Raw genomic sequence first — 18685 nt, forward strand, 5'->3', positions numbered from 1 at the left:
GGGTAGGTGGCATGTATGCGGGTGTCACCCTGCCAGAGACTTTCACATTTCCCCAAAGGGTAAAAGGTGCGGGGTTTGGGAGGGTGGGGACATGACTGACCTCCGCGGGGAACCCTCTCCCCTGACAACGCCCACAGGTAAAGCTGGCAGGGTCCCTGGAGCCAGTGCTCTGTCTGGAGCCCCTGCTCTGGGGTGGACTTTGGGGTCTCCATACAGGGAAATGGTCAGCGCTGCCGTCCAGGCCACCCTCAAAGCGATTGTGTAAAAGGCTTTCGTGGCTGACCGGGCCAGATTAGACTCCCACGGATCCCAAACTCCCCTGGCAGCTCACTTTGTGGCCCCAGAAAGGATCATAACCCTCCCCTCCCCTCTGCTCCCCTCCACCCTCTTTAGCAAACTTCTATAAAGGCCAGATAGTATTTTCGCTCTGCAGGCCAGAAGGCGGAATCAAGTGTAACCACATCCCTGTGACTTGTGTGGCACCGAGCAGCAGTGGGCAGCGCCCGGAGCAGTTTCTGTGGAAACTACCCGACTCTGCCTCTGGTGGGAGAGCACAGGCACGATGCAAATGACGAGAGCGGTTGTGTTCCAGCACAACCTTATTTATGGGCACTGACATTTGAATTTTATAGCATTTTTATGTGTCACCGAATATTATTTCTTTGATTTTTTTCCCCCCTGCTATTTAAAAATGTAAAAACTATTCCTGGCTCGTGGGCCTGTAAAAAGCAGGCTGTGGACCAGATCTGGCCAGTGGGCTGTCGTCTACTGCGCCCTGTGCTAGAACTCTGGTTCTCAGCCGGGAAATTAACACCCAGGCCATGTGGATGCGCGTTAAATTTGAGAAACCCTGTCAGAGAGGGACCTGCAGTTTCCCAGGTGGTGCTGATGCTGCCAGTAGGAGGACCACACACTACGTAGCATTGATTGAGTCTGACCTTTACCCCCATTTTACAGATGACAAAACTGAGGCCCAGAGGTGACATAGCTCGGTCATATGAACCCAGGGAGAGGCTGCTTCGTCCTAGGATACAGAGCAGGGTGGTTTTCTGTCTCTAGCTGCTTTCAGAGATCTGCCAGCTCACACCTACCGAGGCTCTAGCCCAGACACAGGAAATGTGCGTGTGTCCCCTGGAGGCCCGAGCGGCAGGGCTCCAGTGAGTCATTTCCCAGGAGTGCAGACGTGTGCACTGAGGCAACCCTGTGCTGTCACCCAGCTCCCCCCCCGACCTCCCCGCTGTGCTCTAGCGAAACTCCCTGCCTGGTTTCAGGATCCGTACAGCAAGACGAGAGGGAAGCTGAAAGCCCCATCGTGAGAAGGGGAAAGGGAAGAAGGGGGGCTTGGATGTCAGACTTCCATCATTTCGAATATCACTATTGGGACTAGCTGGGACCAGAGGCAAGTTACTTAACCTCTTCGAGCCTCAGTTTATTCATCAGTAAAACGGGAAACCACTCTTACCTCTGCAGAGTTGCCATAAGGATTAGTGATCACCTTTGTCAAGTGCCCGGCACATAGTACAGAACTTTTGTGGTATCTTTATTAGCCACCCTGGCATTCTGACGTAACCACAGAGATACCCAGCCACAGCCTGGGCAGCCACAGCACAAGGCTCCATAATCCTCCTGGTGACACATGAGATCCTGGCTGTGTTGTTGTCCTTACGAAGGTAGTCACTGTCCTGTGCTCCTATGACGTTCCCATCGGTTTAGGTTGGAGTGTGGAAGGTCATGTCAGAGTCTGTACCTGGGACCCTTGGGTGACCCTCAGGACCTGGGAACCCACTGAAATCGTACGCCAGCATCTAAAAATGCAGATGTGCATTTTTCTGGGAAAGACGCCAGGGTTTTCCTCAAATCAAAGGGTTCCGTGTTCCAAAAAAAGCTGAAGGACACGTATCTCTAAAGCCAAGGCATAAGGAAGCACCAAACTTTTGGGACAGAGTCCTGGGTTTGGGAATCAGCTCCCTGATCCTGATGTATTGGGCACATTGCACATCATCTGATTCAGATCTGGCCTTCCGTTCTTCACTGATGAGAACTGTGGCATGCCTCGCCCACCAGTCCGGAGTCAAGTGATGTCCTATGGAGGAAAACCGGAGTAGGGCAGCCAAGGACAGGCGGGGCTCCCAAAGCGGCCACCAGGCAAGCAAGGGGCCTTGCAGGGACCACCCTGCAGGGTCAGTGTGTTTGCTTCCAATTTAAATACATGGGAGTTTAAAGTGCACAACATCTCCTGGCCGGCCTGGCTCAGTGGTTGAGCATCAACCTATCAACCAGGAAGTCACGGTTCGATTCCCAGTCAGGGCACATGCCCGGGTTGCGGGCTTGATCCCCACTGTGCGGCATGCAGAAGGCAGCCGATCAATGATTCTCTCTCATCATTGATGTTTCTGTGTCTCTCTCCCTCTCCCTTCCTCTCTGAAATCAATAGGAATATATTTTAAAAATATATAAGTAAAAAATAAATAGAATGGGTGAGATTAAGCTGTGGTGATCGTGGTGCCTCTCGGGGAGAGTCAGTGATAAAAGGTGTCAGAAGAGGACTTTGGAGGTGCAGCCCAAGTTCCAGGTCTTGGCAGGGAGCTGGCAGCACGAGCCTGTCGCCTTGGTGAAAACATCTCACCGGATGCTGGGGGTTAGCGCATATGATGCTCCAATAGAAAGTTTCCTCAAAACATCTTCAGCTGAGGAAAGTGGGAAAATGAGGTCAAATCAGCTCGTTGGGGATTTTTCTATATAATTTTGCAGTGAAGTTAGCACACAGCTTGAAGAAAGAGTAATGTATATATAAACACAAATAACAGAGTAAGATTTTAAAATAATCCAAAGGCCAGATTTAAGTATCTTTCTTCCTAACCCAAACTGCTATCTAAGTCTACTTACATAACGTTGGCTTTCTTTAATTATCTCCCGGGGCCCACAGGCTGTCTCGGGCCTCTGCACAGCCATGAGGGACCTGCCTGGGTCGGGCCTATTTTGGGTAGGTAGCCCATCCGCCGGGGCGGTGGCTCGCTCAGCACACCCCTGAACCCGGAGTGCTGCGTCCCATCCCCTCTCCTGCGAGGCTTCCCTCCCGGGCCCTTTCCTCTCCCTCCCGCTTCACGGGCGTCCCACTCTCCTGTGGTTCTTCTCATCAGCCCCGCAAACTCACCTGAGGGGGGAACTTCCCTTGACCCCGCAGTCCCCTCCAGGAAACACCCCATTTCTCTCTGCCCTTTTTTTATTAAAATATTTTTTTATTGATTTCAATCATTGATCAGCTGCCTCCTACATGTCCCACACTGGGGATCAAGCCCACAACCCGGGCATGTGCCCTGACCCAGAATCGAACCATGACCTCCTGGTTCTTAGGTCAATGCTCAACCACTAAGCCAGACCGGCTGGGCTTTTTTTTCCTCTTTCTTCCCTTTAGAGGCAGTGTTTTCTTTTTCTTTTCTTTTTATTTTTAAAGTTTAATTCAATTTATTGGGGTAACATTGGTTAATATCATTGTGTAAGTTTCAGGTGTACAAATTTATAATACAACATCTGTGTATTCCATTGTATGCTCACCACCCAAACTCTGGTCTCCTTCCATTACCATATATTTGACCCTCTTTATATCTTCTTCATCCTCCCCCCGACCCCCTTCCCCTCTGGTAACCACCATACTGTTATCTATGTCTATGAGTTTGTTTTGTACGTTCTTTTGTTATTTTCTGTTTTATACCCTACATGAGTGAAATCATACGGTTCTTGTTCTTTTCCATCTGACTTATTTCACTTAGCACGATAGTCTCAAGATCCATCCATGTTGTTGCAAAAGGCAATATTTTGTCCTTTTTATGGCTGAGTAGTATTCCATTGTATATACAGTGTAGGACAAAAGTGGGGTTACAGTTGTTCATATGGAAAATAATGCAATAATCTATATATATATATATATATATATATATATATATATATATATATATATAAAAGCCAAGTGACTGGAAGGACCAGAACAACCGGTGGCTATGACACTCACTGCAGCTGGCCAGCCGGCCCAATCGGGGATGGGGATGGCCGGCCCGCCAAACCTTCTGCGTCCCCTCCCCACAGCCAGCCCGACCCCAATCGGCCCAGATCTGGGCGGGCCGGCCAAACCCCACCTGTGCACACATTCGTGCACCAGGCCTCTAGTTAATAGATAATAATACAAGGATAAGCTCTGTGTTTCACATACTCACAACTGTAAACTACTTTTGCCCCACCCTCTATGTACTACATCTTTTTTTTTTTTAAGCAAAGTGGTTTTATTTATTTTTTTTAAATACTTCTTTATTGTTAAAAGTATTACATATGTCCCCCTTTTCCCCCATTGACCTCGCCAGGCCACCCCCACCTCCCGCCCCAGGCCTTCACCACCCTGTTATCTGTGTCCATAGGTTATGCATGTCTGCATATAAGGTCTTTGATTGATTACCTCCCACCCATCCACCCTCCCCCGCCTTCCCTCTGAGATTCTGCACTCTGTTCCACGCTTCCATGTCTCTGGATCCACTCCATTCATCAGTTTATTTTGTTACTTAGATTCCGCATATGAGATCATGTGATGCATGTCTTTCTCTGACTTATTTCACTTAGCATGATGCTCTCCAGGTCCCTCCATGTTGTCTCAAGGGGTAAGAGATTCTTCTTTTTTGCTGCTGCATAGCATTCCGTGGTGTAAATGTACCACAGCTTATTTATCCACTCATCTACTGATGGGCACTTGGGCTGTTTCCAGATCTTCACTATTGTAAATTGTGCTGCTATGAACATAGGGGTGCACGCATTCTTTCTGATGGGTGCTTCGGGTTTCTTAGATATATTCCTAGAAGTGGGATCACTGGGTCAAATGGCAGTTCCATTTTTAATTTTTTCAGAGAACTCCGTTATGTCCCCCAGTTATTTAGTGAAAGACCCTTAGCTTGTTTCCAGGTCTTGGCTATTGTGAATAATGTAGAGCCAGGGTGGGGTGCAGGGCCTGCCGTACTGCAGGTCTATATGTCACTGGGGAGGCTGCATCCCAGGGGACAGAGAGGCCCTTCTAAGTGACTGTGTCCAAGCACACACTTTCCTCCCAGTCCACCCACAGGTCTTCTGAGAGAGACAGCTGGACACAAGGCCCTGTGTGAGGAAAAGCTAGTCAAAGGAGACCCTCCACTCCACTTGAAACTTAGTAAAACCAAACGGGGCTGTGAATAGAGGACTTCTGGCTACAAAGGTTAGAGGAGGAGGTCAGGGAAGGCTTCTCGGAGGAGGAGGGCTTTGCAGTCAGTCTTGAGTGAGCCAGTAAATGGAGCCAAGGTGGGAGAAGGCAGACCCTGCAGAGACAACGAGGAGCAAAAGCTGGAGGTAGATGGGAGCGGATGGATGTGGCTGGACTGGAGATCTGTGGCCGGGAGGGAGAGGGATGTAGGGCCCCAGGCGGGAAGTGGGCCAGCGCGCGCCTGAGTGCAGGCTAAGCCCTTTCTCCTCTTGCATCCTGGTGGTCCACATGCATGGGGACCCAGAATACTGACTCACACGCTCACTCATTCGAGAACATCATCTCAACTTAGATAAAGGGACGCCGCGTTAAGGAAAGATGTGTTCTGCTAAGGAATGGCTCTCGGGCCAAACACACTTCCAGGTGCCAACTAAATACTCTTATCTCTGCCTTCGCCTCGGCAGACAGCACTTACCAAATCCCTTCTGCCCGTCCCCCCGCCGCCCAGGCCCTTTTTTCCGCCCAGGCCTGCCTGCCCCTCTGCTGGTGGCTGCTGCTCTGAGGACAAATGCTAATGATGCCTTCAGCACAGCCCTAGTGTGCTCTGCTTCATTGTCCCAGGCCCTGCTGCCTCTGCCCAGATGGCCCTTGGTCACTGCTTTCCACCCAGACTCACCACAGAACCAGCTGAGCTCCCTCGGCCAAGGGACAGACATCCAGCCCAGCTTCTGCTGTGTGGCCTCAAACGCCACCCTCCACCCCGGAGACTGGCACCTGTGTCTGGTCACCTGGCAAAGCAGGCATTGCATCGTCTTCAGACGGGTGTGCCAAGACTACCGTGTTGAAGAGGGCACGGTTTAAGCAAAAGCTTCTTCAGAATGCCATGCTCAGTAGCGCAGCAAGGAGCCGGTGTGCCCCTTCTCCCGCGCCTCACAGCCCTTTGGTGGTTACTGAGCCCTCCCCGCTCACACACACAGACCTGGCACACCATGAGGAGCCTACGAAGTTTCTTCCCAGGCTCGAGGAGGGTGGTTGGCACAGCCCTGCGGATAACCATATGCCCTGATGAGTGAGCGGGGGGCGCCCTGGGCTCTCAGATCAGGCCCTTCCTCTGAAGCCGGTGGCTCACCCTCTGGGCTCTGCCCTCCTCAAGTGCCCCCCCGAGACTGCAGAGAAGCCCGCCATCTGTCCACAGTGACCTCCCCACCAGCCTCCTTCTTTTTAAGGACGCTTCTGGGTCTGCTCCATGAAAGGAAAGATCTTGCACCCCCGGGAGGCGTCCCGTCTTCCCTGAGCTGCCCACCCTGCTCTGATGAAGGAGAAGGCAGGGAGGCGGTGGGGAGGGGAGGCCTCGTCCAGGGACTCGGGTGGCTGGACAGCGGCTCGGCTGCCCGGGAAAGCTTACCCAGAGGAGGAAAGGACTGTTGCGCAAGCGAGCTGGGCGCTGGGAGCTGGCCCGCAGGCCCCTGGCATGCGCGGGGCCTGTTAGGAAATCAAGGAGCCGCTCTGTCTGCTTTCCAGCAGGCGCCACTTCTTTTTCCACTGCTTTGCTCAACTCACGGCCTGGCTCCGGGGCCAGGCTGGCGGTGGGCGGGCAGGCGGGCAGGCGGGCATCCTCTGCCACAGGCCTCGTGCCTGTGAGCGCCTGCTCTTGCCTCGGCTCGTGTTGTCACAAGCGCCCCGGCCGAGACTGCAGAATCATGCTGATAAGACCAGCCGGCTCGGCAGCCATCTCCCAGACCCTCGGGGAAGGATTCCAGACTACTTCCTTCTGGGTTGAGCGTCACTGTCCTTATCTCCTTTCCTGCCAGGCGGGGACTCCTCACTAGTCGCACACAAATGAAAACCCCACCCCGGACCCCAGACAGACAGCTCCACATCCTTGCAGGGGGAGGGCTTGCCCCGGCTCCGTTCAACCTATCGGTCAGGGGGAGCAGGAAGTGCGCATTGAGATAATATTATAAATTTGATCCAGAAGGGGGCAGGTTGAGAAGGGCGTCCAAAAATCGGAGTCGCCTTGGTGTCTGCTGTGAAAGCTCTTGGACCTGTCAATCAATTGAGATATTTCTTGGAGGAAAAACAAGCAGGGGGTGGGCCAAAGGCCAATCGCTAGGTTCAAGGGCAACTGGGATAGAGAGGGGGGCCCTTCGGGGGCTGAGAAAGAGGAGTGGGGTGGGAATAAGAAGGAGCGCAGGCATGGCCCCACCCCTGGGCGTCTTGCAGGCCTGAGAATTGCTATTTCATGGAACATGGGACCTGGGGGGTCGTCGTGGGGAAGTAGGAATGTGGAAAACTGAAGCCCTGGGATGTCAGCTGGTGGCCCGGCTTCCGGGGCTCATTGCGGTGAGAACTGAAAGCAGACCCCAGCCTTGCGACTCCTGACTCTGTCCCAGGCTTGGCGTTCCTCCTCGGGAGAGCCGTCTGCCCCAGGCACGCAGGCTTGCTTTGGGGGCTGTGCTTTCTGGAGGCAGGGGGCTGGCTCCGTTGACCCCTCAAGAGCTCATCCAAGCCCCGGTGGCTGATTTCTACGGGCGAGTTGCTATGGGGACTATAACTTTGAATTTCCTGGCTCTGGGGCTGTGAAAATCACAGCCTGAACCTTCCGTTGATGTGGGTTTCTAGATTAATTTCCTGTGTGATTGTTTACTTTAGAGAGCGGAAAATGCCTTTGCAGGCAGCTCGTTCCCTCCACCAAGACGCTTGTCACGCCCTCCCCCACACCAGCAAGGTCAAGTCCAGGACTCAGTGGGCGGAGGTGGGGAGCCATGGGGTGGGACCAGGGACCAGGGGTGGGGGCGGCACATGTAAGAGCAGATGGCAGCCCGGGGCCCCCTCCCCTGCCCTGCCCTCTCCTGGTGCCAGCCGAGGGTCCCAGCCCAGTGACCTGTGAGTTCAGAACTGCCTGTTGTGGGCCATCTGCCCACCACCTGCGCCCCAGGTCGGGCTCCCAGCCAGCCCAAAGCCCTCCCCCGTCTCAGGGAGCTGTTTTGTGCTGAGTCAGACACAGGAGGCAGTCATTCCTTCAGAGGGGTGTCCAGAGGGTACTTGAGGGGGCTGCTGGTCCCAGGTGCCACCGGACACCCAGTGCCTCCGGGTTGGGCACTGCTGGCCGAGCTCCCCAGGGAAGCTTAGAAAATAACCGCTCTCCCCTGGGCCCCGCTGCTGCAGCCGAGAGCAACGGACAGTATGCCCGGTACCATAACCGTCCTGTTCCTGGCTCCCGTCCCTGGGGAGCAGTTAACGCTCAGGCTCACGCCAGGCTTGGCGGCAGGTGTCACGGTCTCCTGCCATGTTGACCACCTCTCGCCAGGATCCTACTAGGGCTGCTCTGTCACCTTCAGAGCCCTGCCACCCCACCTGCGAAACCCGCAGAGAGGCAAGAGCACTAACCCCCTGCATACATGGGGCCCTGCGGCAGGAGGAGGGGAGGGGGGACCAGGCTGGAGGTCTCCCGACCCGGCAGATGGTACCTGGGGTAAGGCCTCCCACACCCCTCACCGCCCCTCCCTTGTCGAGGTGACTACATAAACACCACTTTGGGGAGCAAAAGGAACCCTAGTCCTAATCACTTCAGGGGTGAAAACCAGAATCATCCCAGCCAACCCTGGGGGGCGGGGGTGAGGGGTGTGGTCACTGCCTTTTTCTGTCCTCTCCCCACTGGCCTTGATGATGTGGGCCTCCCTCATGAGGCAGTGGTCCTGCCACCTGACTGTGGAGGCAGATGAGACCTGGGTTCCACTCCTGGTTTTCCTTTCCCGTGTGTCTGTGGGGAAGTCATGTCCTCCGCGCCTCATGCCTGCAGCTGTGGCATGAAGACCCTACCGTGGCGTCGGGCTCAGATGAACTGGTAGAAGGGTGACACGGACCTTGACGTGTGCATACAGCTCAGCACACGAGCTAGAGCAAACACGCAGAATGTCAGTCTCAGGAGACTCCTCTTTTTTAAAAAATAATATATTTTTATGGATTTCAGAGAGGAAGGGAGAGGGAGAGAGAGAGAGAAATGTTAATGATGGGAGCGAATCCTTGATTGGCTGCCTTCTACACAGCCCCTACTGGGGATCCAGCATGCAACCTGGGCATGTGCCCTGACTGGGAATCGAACCATAACCTCCTGGTCCATAGGTTGACACTCAACCACTGAGCCACACCAGCTGGGCAGGAGACCCCGAGGGACAGGTAAGGCCTCGGGGCTGCCTCGGGCGTGTTCTGCTTGCCCTTTGGGAGAGGTTCGAGCAAAGGGGGGCAGTGGGCACAGAACAAGCCGACAGGACAGGCAGCTCCTGGAAGACTTCCCTCAGGGAGGCCGGGAGGTGTTGACAGTGGTCACGGACAACGGCCCCAGAGTTTCAAACCCAACCCAAGGTCCTGGGAGCTCATGGCTGTGGGGACTCCGTGAACAGAACTGGCCTCCTGTCCAGGCTCCTGGCCAGGGCTTGGCCCCGAAGAAGAGCCCCTGGAGCCGGGGTCCTTTGGCTCCAGTATCTGCAGGATTCAGTGTCTTCTCTGATCCCCGGATTACGTTTCCACCACCCCGCCCCCCCGGGGCCAGCTGTGGGCTGAAGCATTCCCCCATGTGACATTTACTGTGGCCACTTTGTACGCGGCGGTTTGCAAGCTCGGCAGGAAGGAGGCTAATTATTGCCGCCGGGGCGCCTGGTGCGCAGTTAGGGTGCCTGCCCGCCTGCCCGCCCTAGTGAGGAGGGCTGGCAGCCAGGCCACAGGGCACAGCTTGGACCGAAGTCCAGGTCACAGCCATGAATTTCCTTGACATCTGACCATGGCCACCGCACTGGGGCCTATTAGGCTAGTGGAAAAGTGACATTTGGGGCGGATTTCCCTCTCCTGGCACGGAGTGATGGTCGTAATGAACGTAAAGCAACACTAATTCTGTTGTTCAGCTGCAGGCTGCTCGGCCTGAGCATCACACATGTACTGTTCACAGCCCCTCCTGGCCATTCCAGACTTGGCCTCCCCTCTCTGAGTAACCCCCTCCCTCCTGTATTCTGCCCACTCATCTCTGCCTCTAGCCTTCAAACATGCTCAAGTGTCTCCCACGTTAACCACCACTCCCCTTGACCCTTTGCCAGTCTTTCTCCTAGCATCTTACCCTCTTCTTTTCCGTAGGCAAGTTCCCAAAAAAGAATGAAAAAGAGAGGGAGAAACAGAGAAGAACAGAAACCCCAAAGAAAAAGAAAGAAATGGTGGACTCTTTCAGTCTCCATTTCCTGACCACCCTCGCCCTCCAACCCCACCTCACTCAGGGTTCCACCTGCCCCTCCCCCTGCACTGACGTCCTCATGGCAAAGGTCACCCGTGGTCTCCTAATCACCCTATCCAGAGAGCCCTGGTCATTGTCCATCTTCCTTGACCTCTCGGAGAACTTGACACCGTTCACCTTGTCCTTCTTAGAACTTTCTTGGTTTCTGTGACATCACTTCTTCCTGTTGCTCTGGGCTTTCTGACCGTCCTCCTCCACCTCTGGGGGTTCCTCCTCCTCTCCCCGCTTTAGATGTTGTTCTTTCCCAGTCTGGAGCCTTTATCCTTTTCTCTTCTCATGTATTCTGTCTTCCCCCAGGACATCTCACTCACACCCATGGCCTTGACTAACGCCTGGGCACTGATGATCACAAATACCCAGTCCCTTACTAGGCATCTTCCCTGATATCCTCGGGGACTGTAGACTCAGTATTTCTGACACTGAACTTATTTGCCCTCCTCCAAACCAATGCCTCCTGCCTTCCTAGTATCCTTGATGGCACCACCATTTATCCAGTTGACCAAGCCCTAAACCTGGGGGCTGTCCATCTTCAAGATCGTCCTTGTCCTCACCCTCACTTCTGTACCCTAAACACACCTCCTCCCATTGCACCTGCCTCAATTCAAGCATCAATTCATAATTTCTCATCGCAGCAGCCTTCCTGGTCTCCTTGCTGCCAGTCCCACCTCCACCCTACCAGCTCCAGTCCATTCTCCACGCTGTGCAGGAAAGGATATTTTGAAAACGCAAATATTATCTTCCTACTCTCCAGTTTAAAATTTTTCAGTGGCTCTCTAGTCCCTTAGGATAAAATTCAAACTAGTAGCACGGCATCTAGAGCCTTTTAGGATGTGGCCCTTGGCTCTTTACCATCGTGTTCTCTCGCTCTCCCCCCAGCACCATATATTTCAGCATCTTGAAGTACTTGTTATTCACCAGTGCACTCTGCTAGTCCACATTTTTAGCTTTTGTGCATATGCCATATGTTGCTTCTTATGCCTTATGCCTGGCGTGTTCTCCACCACCACCAACCCTCCCGTGTTCCAATGCCACATGCCTAGCACACTCTCTTGATTTCCCCCTACTAGACTATATGTTGCAAGTCTTATAGTCTTGTTAATCCCTATACTTATACAGTATTTAGCACATAATAGGTGTTGCATAAATGGATGGATGGATGGATGGATGGATGGATGAAGTATGTGAATGGATAGATGGATGGATAGCTAGATGAATGAAAGAATGGATGATGAGCCCTGGCTGGGTAGCTCTGTTGGTTAGAGCATTGTCCTGATACACCAAAGTTGCAGGTTCGATCCCCAGTCAGGGCACATACAAGAATCAACCAGTGAATGCATAAATAAGTGGAACAACAAATCGATGTCTCTCCTCCCTCTCTCTTTCTAAAATAAATCAATAAATAAAATGTGGGTTTTTTTTAAAGAATGGATGGGGGATGGAAGGTTGGATCTATGATATGTGGGTAGACAGAAGGATGGGCAGATAAGTGGATGCATTGGTGGACACATGGTTGCATGGGCGGGTGAAAAGATGGATGAATAACTTGGTGGGTGAGTAAGTGGGTGTACAGATGGGTAGGTGGATAAATGGGTGAATGGGTAGATAGTGGCCAATGCAGCCACAAAATAGGTAAAAATCATTTCACTTGTGTGAAGACCCCGGTTGAGTATTGTCACCAGTCAACAAAATGAAGACTTACGAGCTCCGACCAGGAAAACAGGAATTAGCTAACGTGGGAGAAATGAAAATAATTCTCCAAGAAAGAGGATGCTGACCCAGGACTTGTGTGCACCTTTTAGATCTTCTCAGACTTGCTGTCTGTCTGGCTTGTTTCAAGACACTGAACTGCTGAGCCTCGGATTCTCTACATGATTAAGTGGAGATAGCAGTGCCTGTGGCCTTTCCCTATCTCTGCGAGAGTCACGGGGGTGCACGGGACGGTGCGTACAAAGCGTGGCAAGGCCTTGGGGGAAGATCCGTGCTTATGAAGATACACATTTAATAACAATAATCACACCTTGTATTTGAATCAGGCTTTGTACTCTTCAAAGCTCTTTCACGTACATTATCTCAGGAGGCTCTCCAAACAGTTCTGGGCAGGTGTTATCCCCATTCTCAAGCGAGGAGACTGAGGTGCGGGGTGACTAAGTGACAGGGTTCCTGTCGTTGAGCAGCGGGTCTGCTGGCTCGGAGCCTGCTGCACGCTTGGCTGGCAGCCTATTTCAGAGAGACTCCCTACTTCTCTGCCTCCTGAAGAGCCCCGGGCACTCCTGGCCCTCTTCTTGCCGACTCAAGCCCGGTACCGGTTCGGTTCCTCTAGATTTAGCTGTAGACGCCGATCCAGGTGCAGCAGGGGAGCGGCGGGGAGCGGCCCAGGCTCATACGTGAGGGCGCTCCTGAGAGGCAGGTGGCCCTGTGCAGCTCCCACCCCAGCCCCGTGCCAGACCGCGTGCCATGCATCGGGCATCTCCTTTGCCTCTGCCGATTATCCTCCCTCCTCTTTCTCTCCATCAGCCTTGCTGCCCATCACTGTGGCCTCCTGGGCCAGTGCAGTCCTCCACCTCCCACCCCGTCTCTTCCTTCCCTCTCCTCTTCCTGTGACTTCTCCCACACTCTCAGCTGGTCCTGCCTCAGCCTTGGCTTGGCCCTTCTGCAGGCTCAGCCAGCCAATCAGAGCTCTGGATTGTTCCCCATAAACCGGCCAATGACATGCACTCTGAAATCTCCTCACTTTTGCTCCTTTGTTGCTGCCCCCAGCCCACCCTGGGCTACCCCCAAGCCGTGCTTTTACGGTGGCCGTGTTAGGCTGCTGGGACTGGTTCTACGAGGCTGAAATCATGCTGTTGGTGAGCTGCGTGGTCAGGGTGGGCTAGCCCACCTGCCTCACGTCAGCACTCACTCCTCACCGGTAAGAGAAGAAGCTGTCGTCTCCAGCGCTCCCTTGCCTCCCACACACGAAGGCAGCCCCATGGGCCCTTTCCATCAGCACCCTCTTTCCCTCTCCACGGGGTGGCATCCCAAGCAACCAGCCCGGCTCCATCCTGGGCATGCCTTGGGCAGCATGCCCATGCCCTGTGGACCTTCCGTCGGGGACGCTGGGATGCTCCCACCAGGCCGCCTTTCTCCCCACTTGCTGCCGGGCCTCCCACAGCCTGACTCCAAGCACCTTGGCCTCTCCCCGAGGGAGGATGTGATGGGTGTGCCCACAACAAGTCTCCGGCAGAGACAATAGGACAGGAATGCATTAGCTTCCGAACAAACACTGTGTGGGCTCGCACAATTGCCTTGGATTCTCATCCAAGAAACACATTTCGCTGTTCGAGGGCGAGGGTGGCTGGCCTGCCCCAGCCCGCCCACGCCCCTCTCTGTGCCAGAGACTTTGACAAGTAGGCTGCTCCTTCCCCACCCCAGGGTCCTCAACCCCCAGGGCGGGCAGCCCTGCCTTCTCCAGCAGATGGAAGGCTTTTCTTCCCGAGAGCGATGGCAGAGGACAGGGCGGCCTGCCCACCCAGAGTGTCCACGCCTGGCACCACCTTTTTAAAACACTTTTTTGTCGTAAAATATACATAACGTAAGATGGGTTGTTTCAGCCGTTCTTACGCGTACCGTTCAGGGGCATGAAGTACGTTACTGTTGTTAGGCAACCATCCCCACCACCCATCTCCAGGGCTTTTTCATCTCCCCAACCTGAAACCCTGGGCCCATCACCCAACAGCTCCCAGGACTCCTCCCGCCAGCCCCTGGCACCCACCAGTCCACTTTCTGTCCCCATGAACATGACACCTCCTGGAGGTGGAACCCTACGGTAGTTGTTGTTCTTTTTTTAAAAAATTTCTTTATTGATTAAGGTATTACATATGTGTCCTTATCCCCACATTCCCCCCCATTCCCCCTACTCATGCCCTCACCCCCATATTGTCTGTGTCCATTGGTTAGGCCTATATGCTTGCATATAAGTCCTTGGTTGATCTCTCCCCCTTCCCCCCACCCTCCCCAACCTTCCCTCTGAGGTTTGACGGTCTGATCAATTCTTCTCTGTCTCTGGATCTGTTTTTGTTTATCAGTTTATGTTGTTCATTATATTCCATACGTGAGTGAGATCGTGTGGTATTTATCTTTCTCTGACTGGCTTATTTCACTAAGCATAATGCTCTCCAGTTCCATCCATGCTGTGGCAAATGGTAAGAACTCCTTCTTTTTTACCGCAGCGTAGTATTCCATCGTGTAGATGTACCACAGTTTTTTAATACACTCATCTGCTGATGGGCACTTAGGTTGTTTCCAAATGTTCGCCATTGTAAGTTGTGCTGCTGTGAACATAGGGGTGCATATATCCTTTCTGATGGGTGTTTCTGGTTTCTTGGGACATATTCCTAGAAGTGGGATCACTGGGCCAAATGGGAGTTCCCATTTTTAGTTTTTTGAGGAAACTCCATACTGTCCTCCGTTAGTTGTTCTTCTGTGACTGGCTTGTTTCACGGAGCACAATGTCCGCAAGGTTCACCCAGCGTGGGTGAACTCCCACAGCATTACGTCAAGTGGGAGCCACCCACAGAGACTACTCTATCGTGTGATTCCATTTACCTGGAATGTCCAGAACAGGCAGATCCATAGAGACCAAGGAGCTGAGCGGCTGCCAGGGGACGGGGGTCAGGGGACTAACTGCTAATGGGCACGGGTTTCTTTTAGGGGCGATGAAGATACTCTGGACTTAGTGGGGATGGCTGCGGGACTTTATGAATATGCTAAGTCACTGGATTGTATACTCAAAAATGGCGAATTTGGTGTTATCTGAATTCCACATCAATTAGAAAAGCAAAAGGGAGAGATTGAGAGAAGAGATGAGGCAGTATAGGGAAGCCTGGGTGGGGGTGTGGCCAGGTCCAGTGCTGGGCTGCGGGCCACGGCCTTGGCCTGGAAGGAGGTCCAGCCTTGGGGAAGCCGGTGGGCCTGTGGTTTGGCAGCAGAGCACTTTGATGTCCAGAAGTCCTCCCGTAGCCAGGGCCCAGGAGCACCCAAGACCACGGCCGAGCCCCCGCTCACCAATCAGGAAGTCTTTAAGCTAATTTCTCTGAGGATTTTCGCTGGCCAGTCGTAACCGCCAGTGATCCCGGCATCCTGCTGCCTCTTCAAGCTCACCCGTACCTTGCTTTGCTGTGGCCTCTGACCTGGCCGGGGCGCCCAGGCTGTGTCCACAGCAGTCCTCCAGGGGCTCAGCTCCCGCCCAAGAAGGCCCGGCTTCCTGGTACCCTCTGGCCCTTGGAGATGCTCACTCCAGGCTGCCCCGGGGCTGGGCGGGGGCCCGGCTGGCCGTGGTCCCTGGTGCTCGCTTCGGCAGCCCAGCACTGAGATGGTCTCGCCCCCACAGCTCCTGCAGTCCCAGGACGTGAAGGAAGACGCCGTGCTGTGCTGCTCCATGGAGGTAAGCAGCGCGCGGGCTGGTGGGGAGCGGCTTCCTGTGCGGGGGACTGCTGGCCATGGAGAGGGTCACACGAGGGCTGGCATCGTCACCCTCCCTGTCCCCAGGGCCGCCCTCTCCTCGCACCAGGCACACACCTAAGTGACGTAAGAGATTCTGGGTGACCCCTGCCCCCCGATATCAACCTGGGCCTTGGTGCTATGGAGTTTGGGGAAGGCGCCTGAGGCTTGCATCCCAGTGTCGCAGAACAGCCCTCGGGAGGTGCCAGGCCTGTCCCCCAGGTGTGGCCGCTGCTCGTGGATACTCCCCCTCTGGGATCTGCCCGCAGGCACTGGGTTCTGGCCTAGTCACGGGGGCAGACCTTTGCCCTCAGAAGACAGCCCAGAGCCATTCCGAGTGGAGCACAGTGAGGGAGGGGCGTCCATCCTGGGCACCCAGGACGCGCCAGGTGGGCTGAGCTCACCTCTCAGGCGGCTGCTGCCCGCTCCCAGGCTGCTCCCAAGAAGCTCAGAGGCTAGAGTGCAGGAGCCCGGACCACAGCTTAGGTGTAAGGGACAGTCATTCCGGTCACGGTCGGGCTCCAGCTGCGTGACTGCAGGGAGAGCGGGGAGAAGGAGGAGGCATGTTCCCTGCCCTCAGACAGCGTCTGGTCCGGCAAGGCTAGATCACACACACACACACACACACACACATGCACGCACACAAGCGCGCGCGCACACACCCCACTGGATGGGCAATGGGAAAAATAAGTGTGGGTACAGAGCACGCATCCCGGGAGAGTCCCGGGAGAGAGGTCAGGGTGGGCCCAGAGGTGAAGAAAGCTTTTGTGAAGAAGGTAGAGGCTTGCACACTGGGTGGGATGAGGCTGGGGGTGGGGTGAGGCTGGGGGTGAGGTTATATGGAGAGAACGGCAGGGGCTGCTGGCCAGGGGTGCACAGCTCAGAAGGTTGGGGCCCCTTCCCAACGGGGGCTTTTCTAGGTGATTGGGGGCCCCTCTGGGGGGGAGGCCCTCTGGCTGGCCTTCTGCCCGGTCCGTGTTTCTCTTCCCTCGTGTCACTGGTGTGGGCAGAGGTCAGTGGTGCGGGTGGGGAGGTGGAGCTGGGGTGGCGAGGAGGGAGGAGGGAAATAGGAGACATCCTGCTCTCCGCTCTCAGGTTCCACATGGACACACACAGGTAACAATGACTAAGCTCGTTTCCAGAGACACAGCCCAGCAAGTGAAAATTAACCCGGAGCAGCCTGATCGCCTGTGAAGGGAGCAGGTCACACAGCCAGTGAGGGTGTGGGCGGCAGTCAGGGAAGGCTTCCCGTAGGAGGAGAGCTCTGGGGTGACAGGGAGACGTGTTGTGCTCCTGGGCAGCAGGCAATATTCCGATCCCTCTTACGTCTGCCAACAGATTGGTGGTTAAGTGTGGGCTCTCGCAGTTGGCTGTTGCCGCACTCCGCCCTCCCTGTGTCCCAGAGGCCTGGGCCTGCACCTTCTTGAGATGATCCAGCTGGTTCTTGTCCCTGCCCCAGCTCACCCACCCAAGGTGGGTCAGGACCGCTGCCGGGCCCAGGTCCTGTCCTAACCGCGCCCCCTTCTCTGCCCACAGCTGCAGAGCACGGGCCGGCTGCTGGAGGAGCAGCTGCCCGAGATGATGACCGAGCTCCTGGCCAGTGCCCGAGACAAGATGCTGTGCCCCTCGGAGTCGATGCTGACCCGGTCGCTGCTCCTGGAGGTCATCGAGCTCCACGCCAACAGCTGGAACCCCCTGACGCCCCCCATCACGCAGTACTACAACAGAACCATCCAGAAACTGACAGCCTGACAGCCAGGGGCCTGGCGGGCGGCCCGCAGGCAGCTGGGCCCCAGTGCGCGGGCCAGATGGACAGGCAGGCGGACAGGGGTGGCCCTGGAGAAAGAAACAAATGGGAGGAAGGCAGGCAGAGCCAGAGGCCCGTCTGGAGCCTGGCAGGAAGGGATCGAATCCCAGGATGCCCCCCATCCGAGCCCGAGCCCCAGCCCCAGCGTGCAGCAGCGGCACGGTCAGGGGAGCATGTTGCTTTTTCACGGTGGCCCGGCCCTCCCCCTTCACTCCTGCTCCTCCTGCCCCTCCCAGCAAGGAGCCCACAGGCCTTTGTGCAGGGGTTTCATCCCCTGACTCCTCCTCCAGCGGGCAGCCGGCGCACCAGGGCACCGCCTGGGTCGGAAAGGACCTGAGGCTGGAAAGTGGGTCGGAGAGGCGTGCATTGTTCCCGCATGCTGTCAGCCACAGTCGCCAACTGGCAGCAGGCGACGGGTAGCAGATGTCCGGGAGGACAAAGGCAGGCACGGTCCCCACCAGCCACCCGTCATGGACGGCCTTTGTCCACAGGGTTGAGCTGGGGACAGAGGCATCCCTTCTCTTCCAACCTTCGCGCTCGCCCCCGCCCCCCCCCAACTTCCAAGTCCTTCTCCCAGACCCCACGCCTGGGGCCTGGGCTGGGAGCAGGCGGGGAGCTGGGGATTGTAGCTCTCCTTGCGCTCTTTTGTTTCATTGTGTTATATTTTTCAAAAGTCAGCTGCTTTGAAGTCTCCTCTCTCAATGAAAGAGCCGCGATGTGATCCCACAGGAGGACCCCTGATGAGGGACAGCACACCCACCCCCTGTGGCTGAAGGCTCCTAGCCACAGACAGCTTGCCAGTAGCCCATTAGGGTAATTGGAAACGTCTGCCCGTGGGGGTCCCTCCGGAACCTGGGCACCTCCCTGCTCCTATTCTCGCTGCTCTCAAAGGGCTGACACCTCA

The 18685-nt window shown here is 55.2% G+C and overlaps 1 protein-coding gene across 5 annotated transcripts in view; it reads left to right on the forward strand.

Annotated features, from left to right (window-relative positions):
- Positions 1 to 18458, forward strand: part of CTIF (cap binding complex dependent translation initiation factor) — a 238165-nt gene extending 219707 nt beyond the window's left edge. For all 5 annotated transcript variants that reach the window (XM_070421124.1, XM_070421123.1, XM_070421128.1 and 2 more), the window contains 2 exons: positions 15865 to 15918; positions 17511 to 18458. In XM_070421124.1, the coding sequence (XP_070277225.1) occupies positions 15865 to 15918; positions 17511 to 17726 (270 nt within the window). In that variant the 3' untranslated portion in view covers positions 17727 to 18458. The remainder of the gene's footprint in view (positions 1 to 15864; positions 15919 to 17510) is intronic.
- Positions 18459 to 18685: the final 227 nt, after the last annotated feature.

Source organism: Myotis yumanensis, unplaced genomic scaffold (assembly GCF_028538775.1).
Source record: "Myotis yumanensis isolate MYYU_CA2020_CCGP unplaced genomic scaffold, mMyoYum1.0.hap1 SCAF_7, whole genome shotgun sequence".
NCBI lineage: Eukaryota > Metazoa > Chordata > Mammalia > Chiroptera > Vespertilionidae > Myotis > Myotis yumanensis.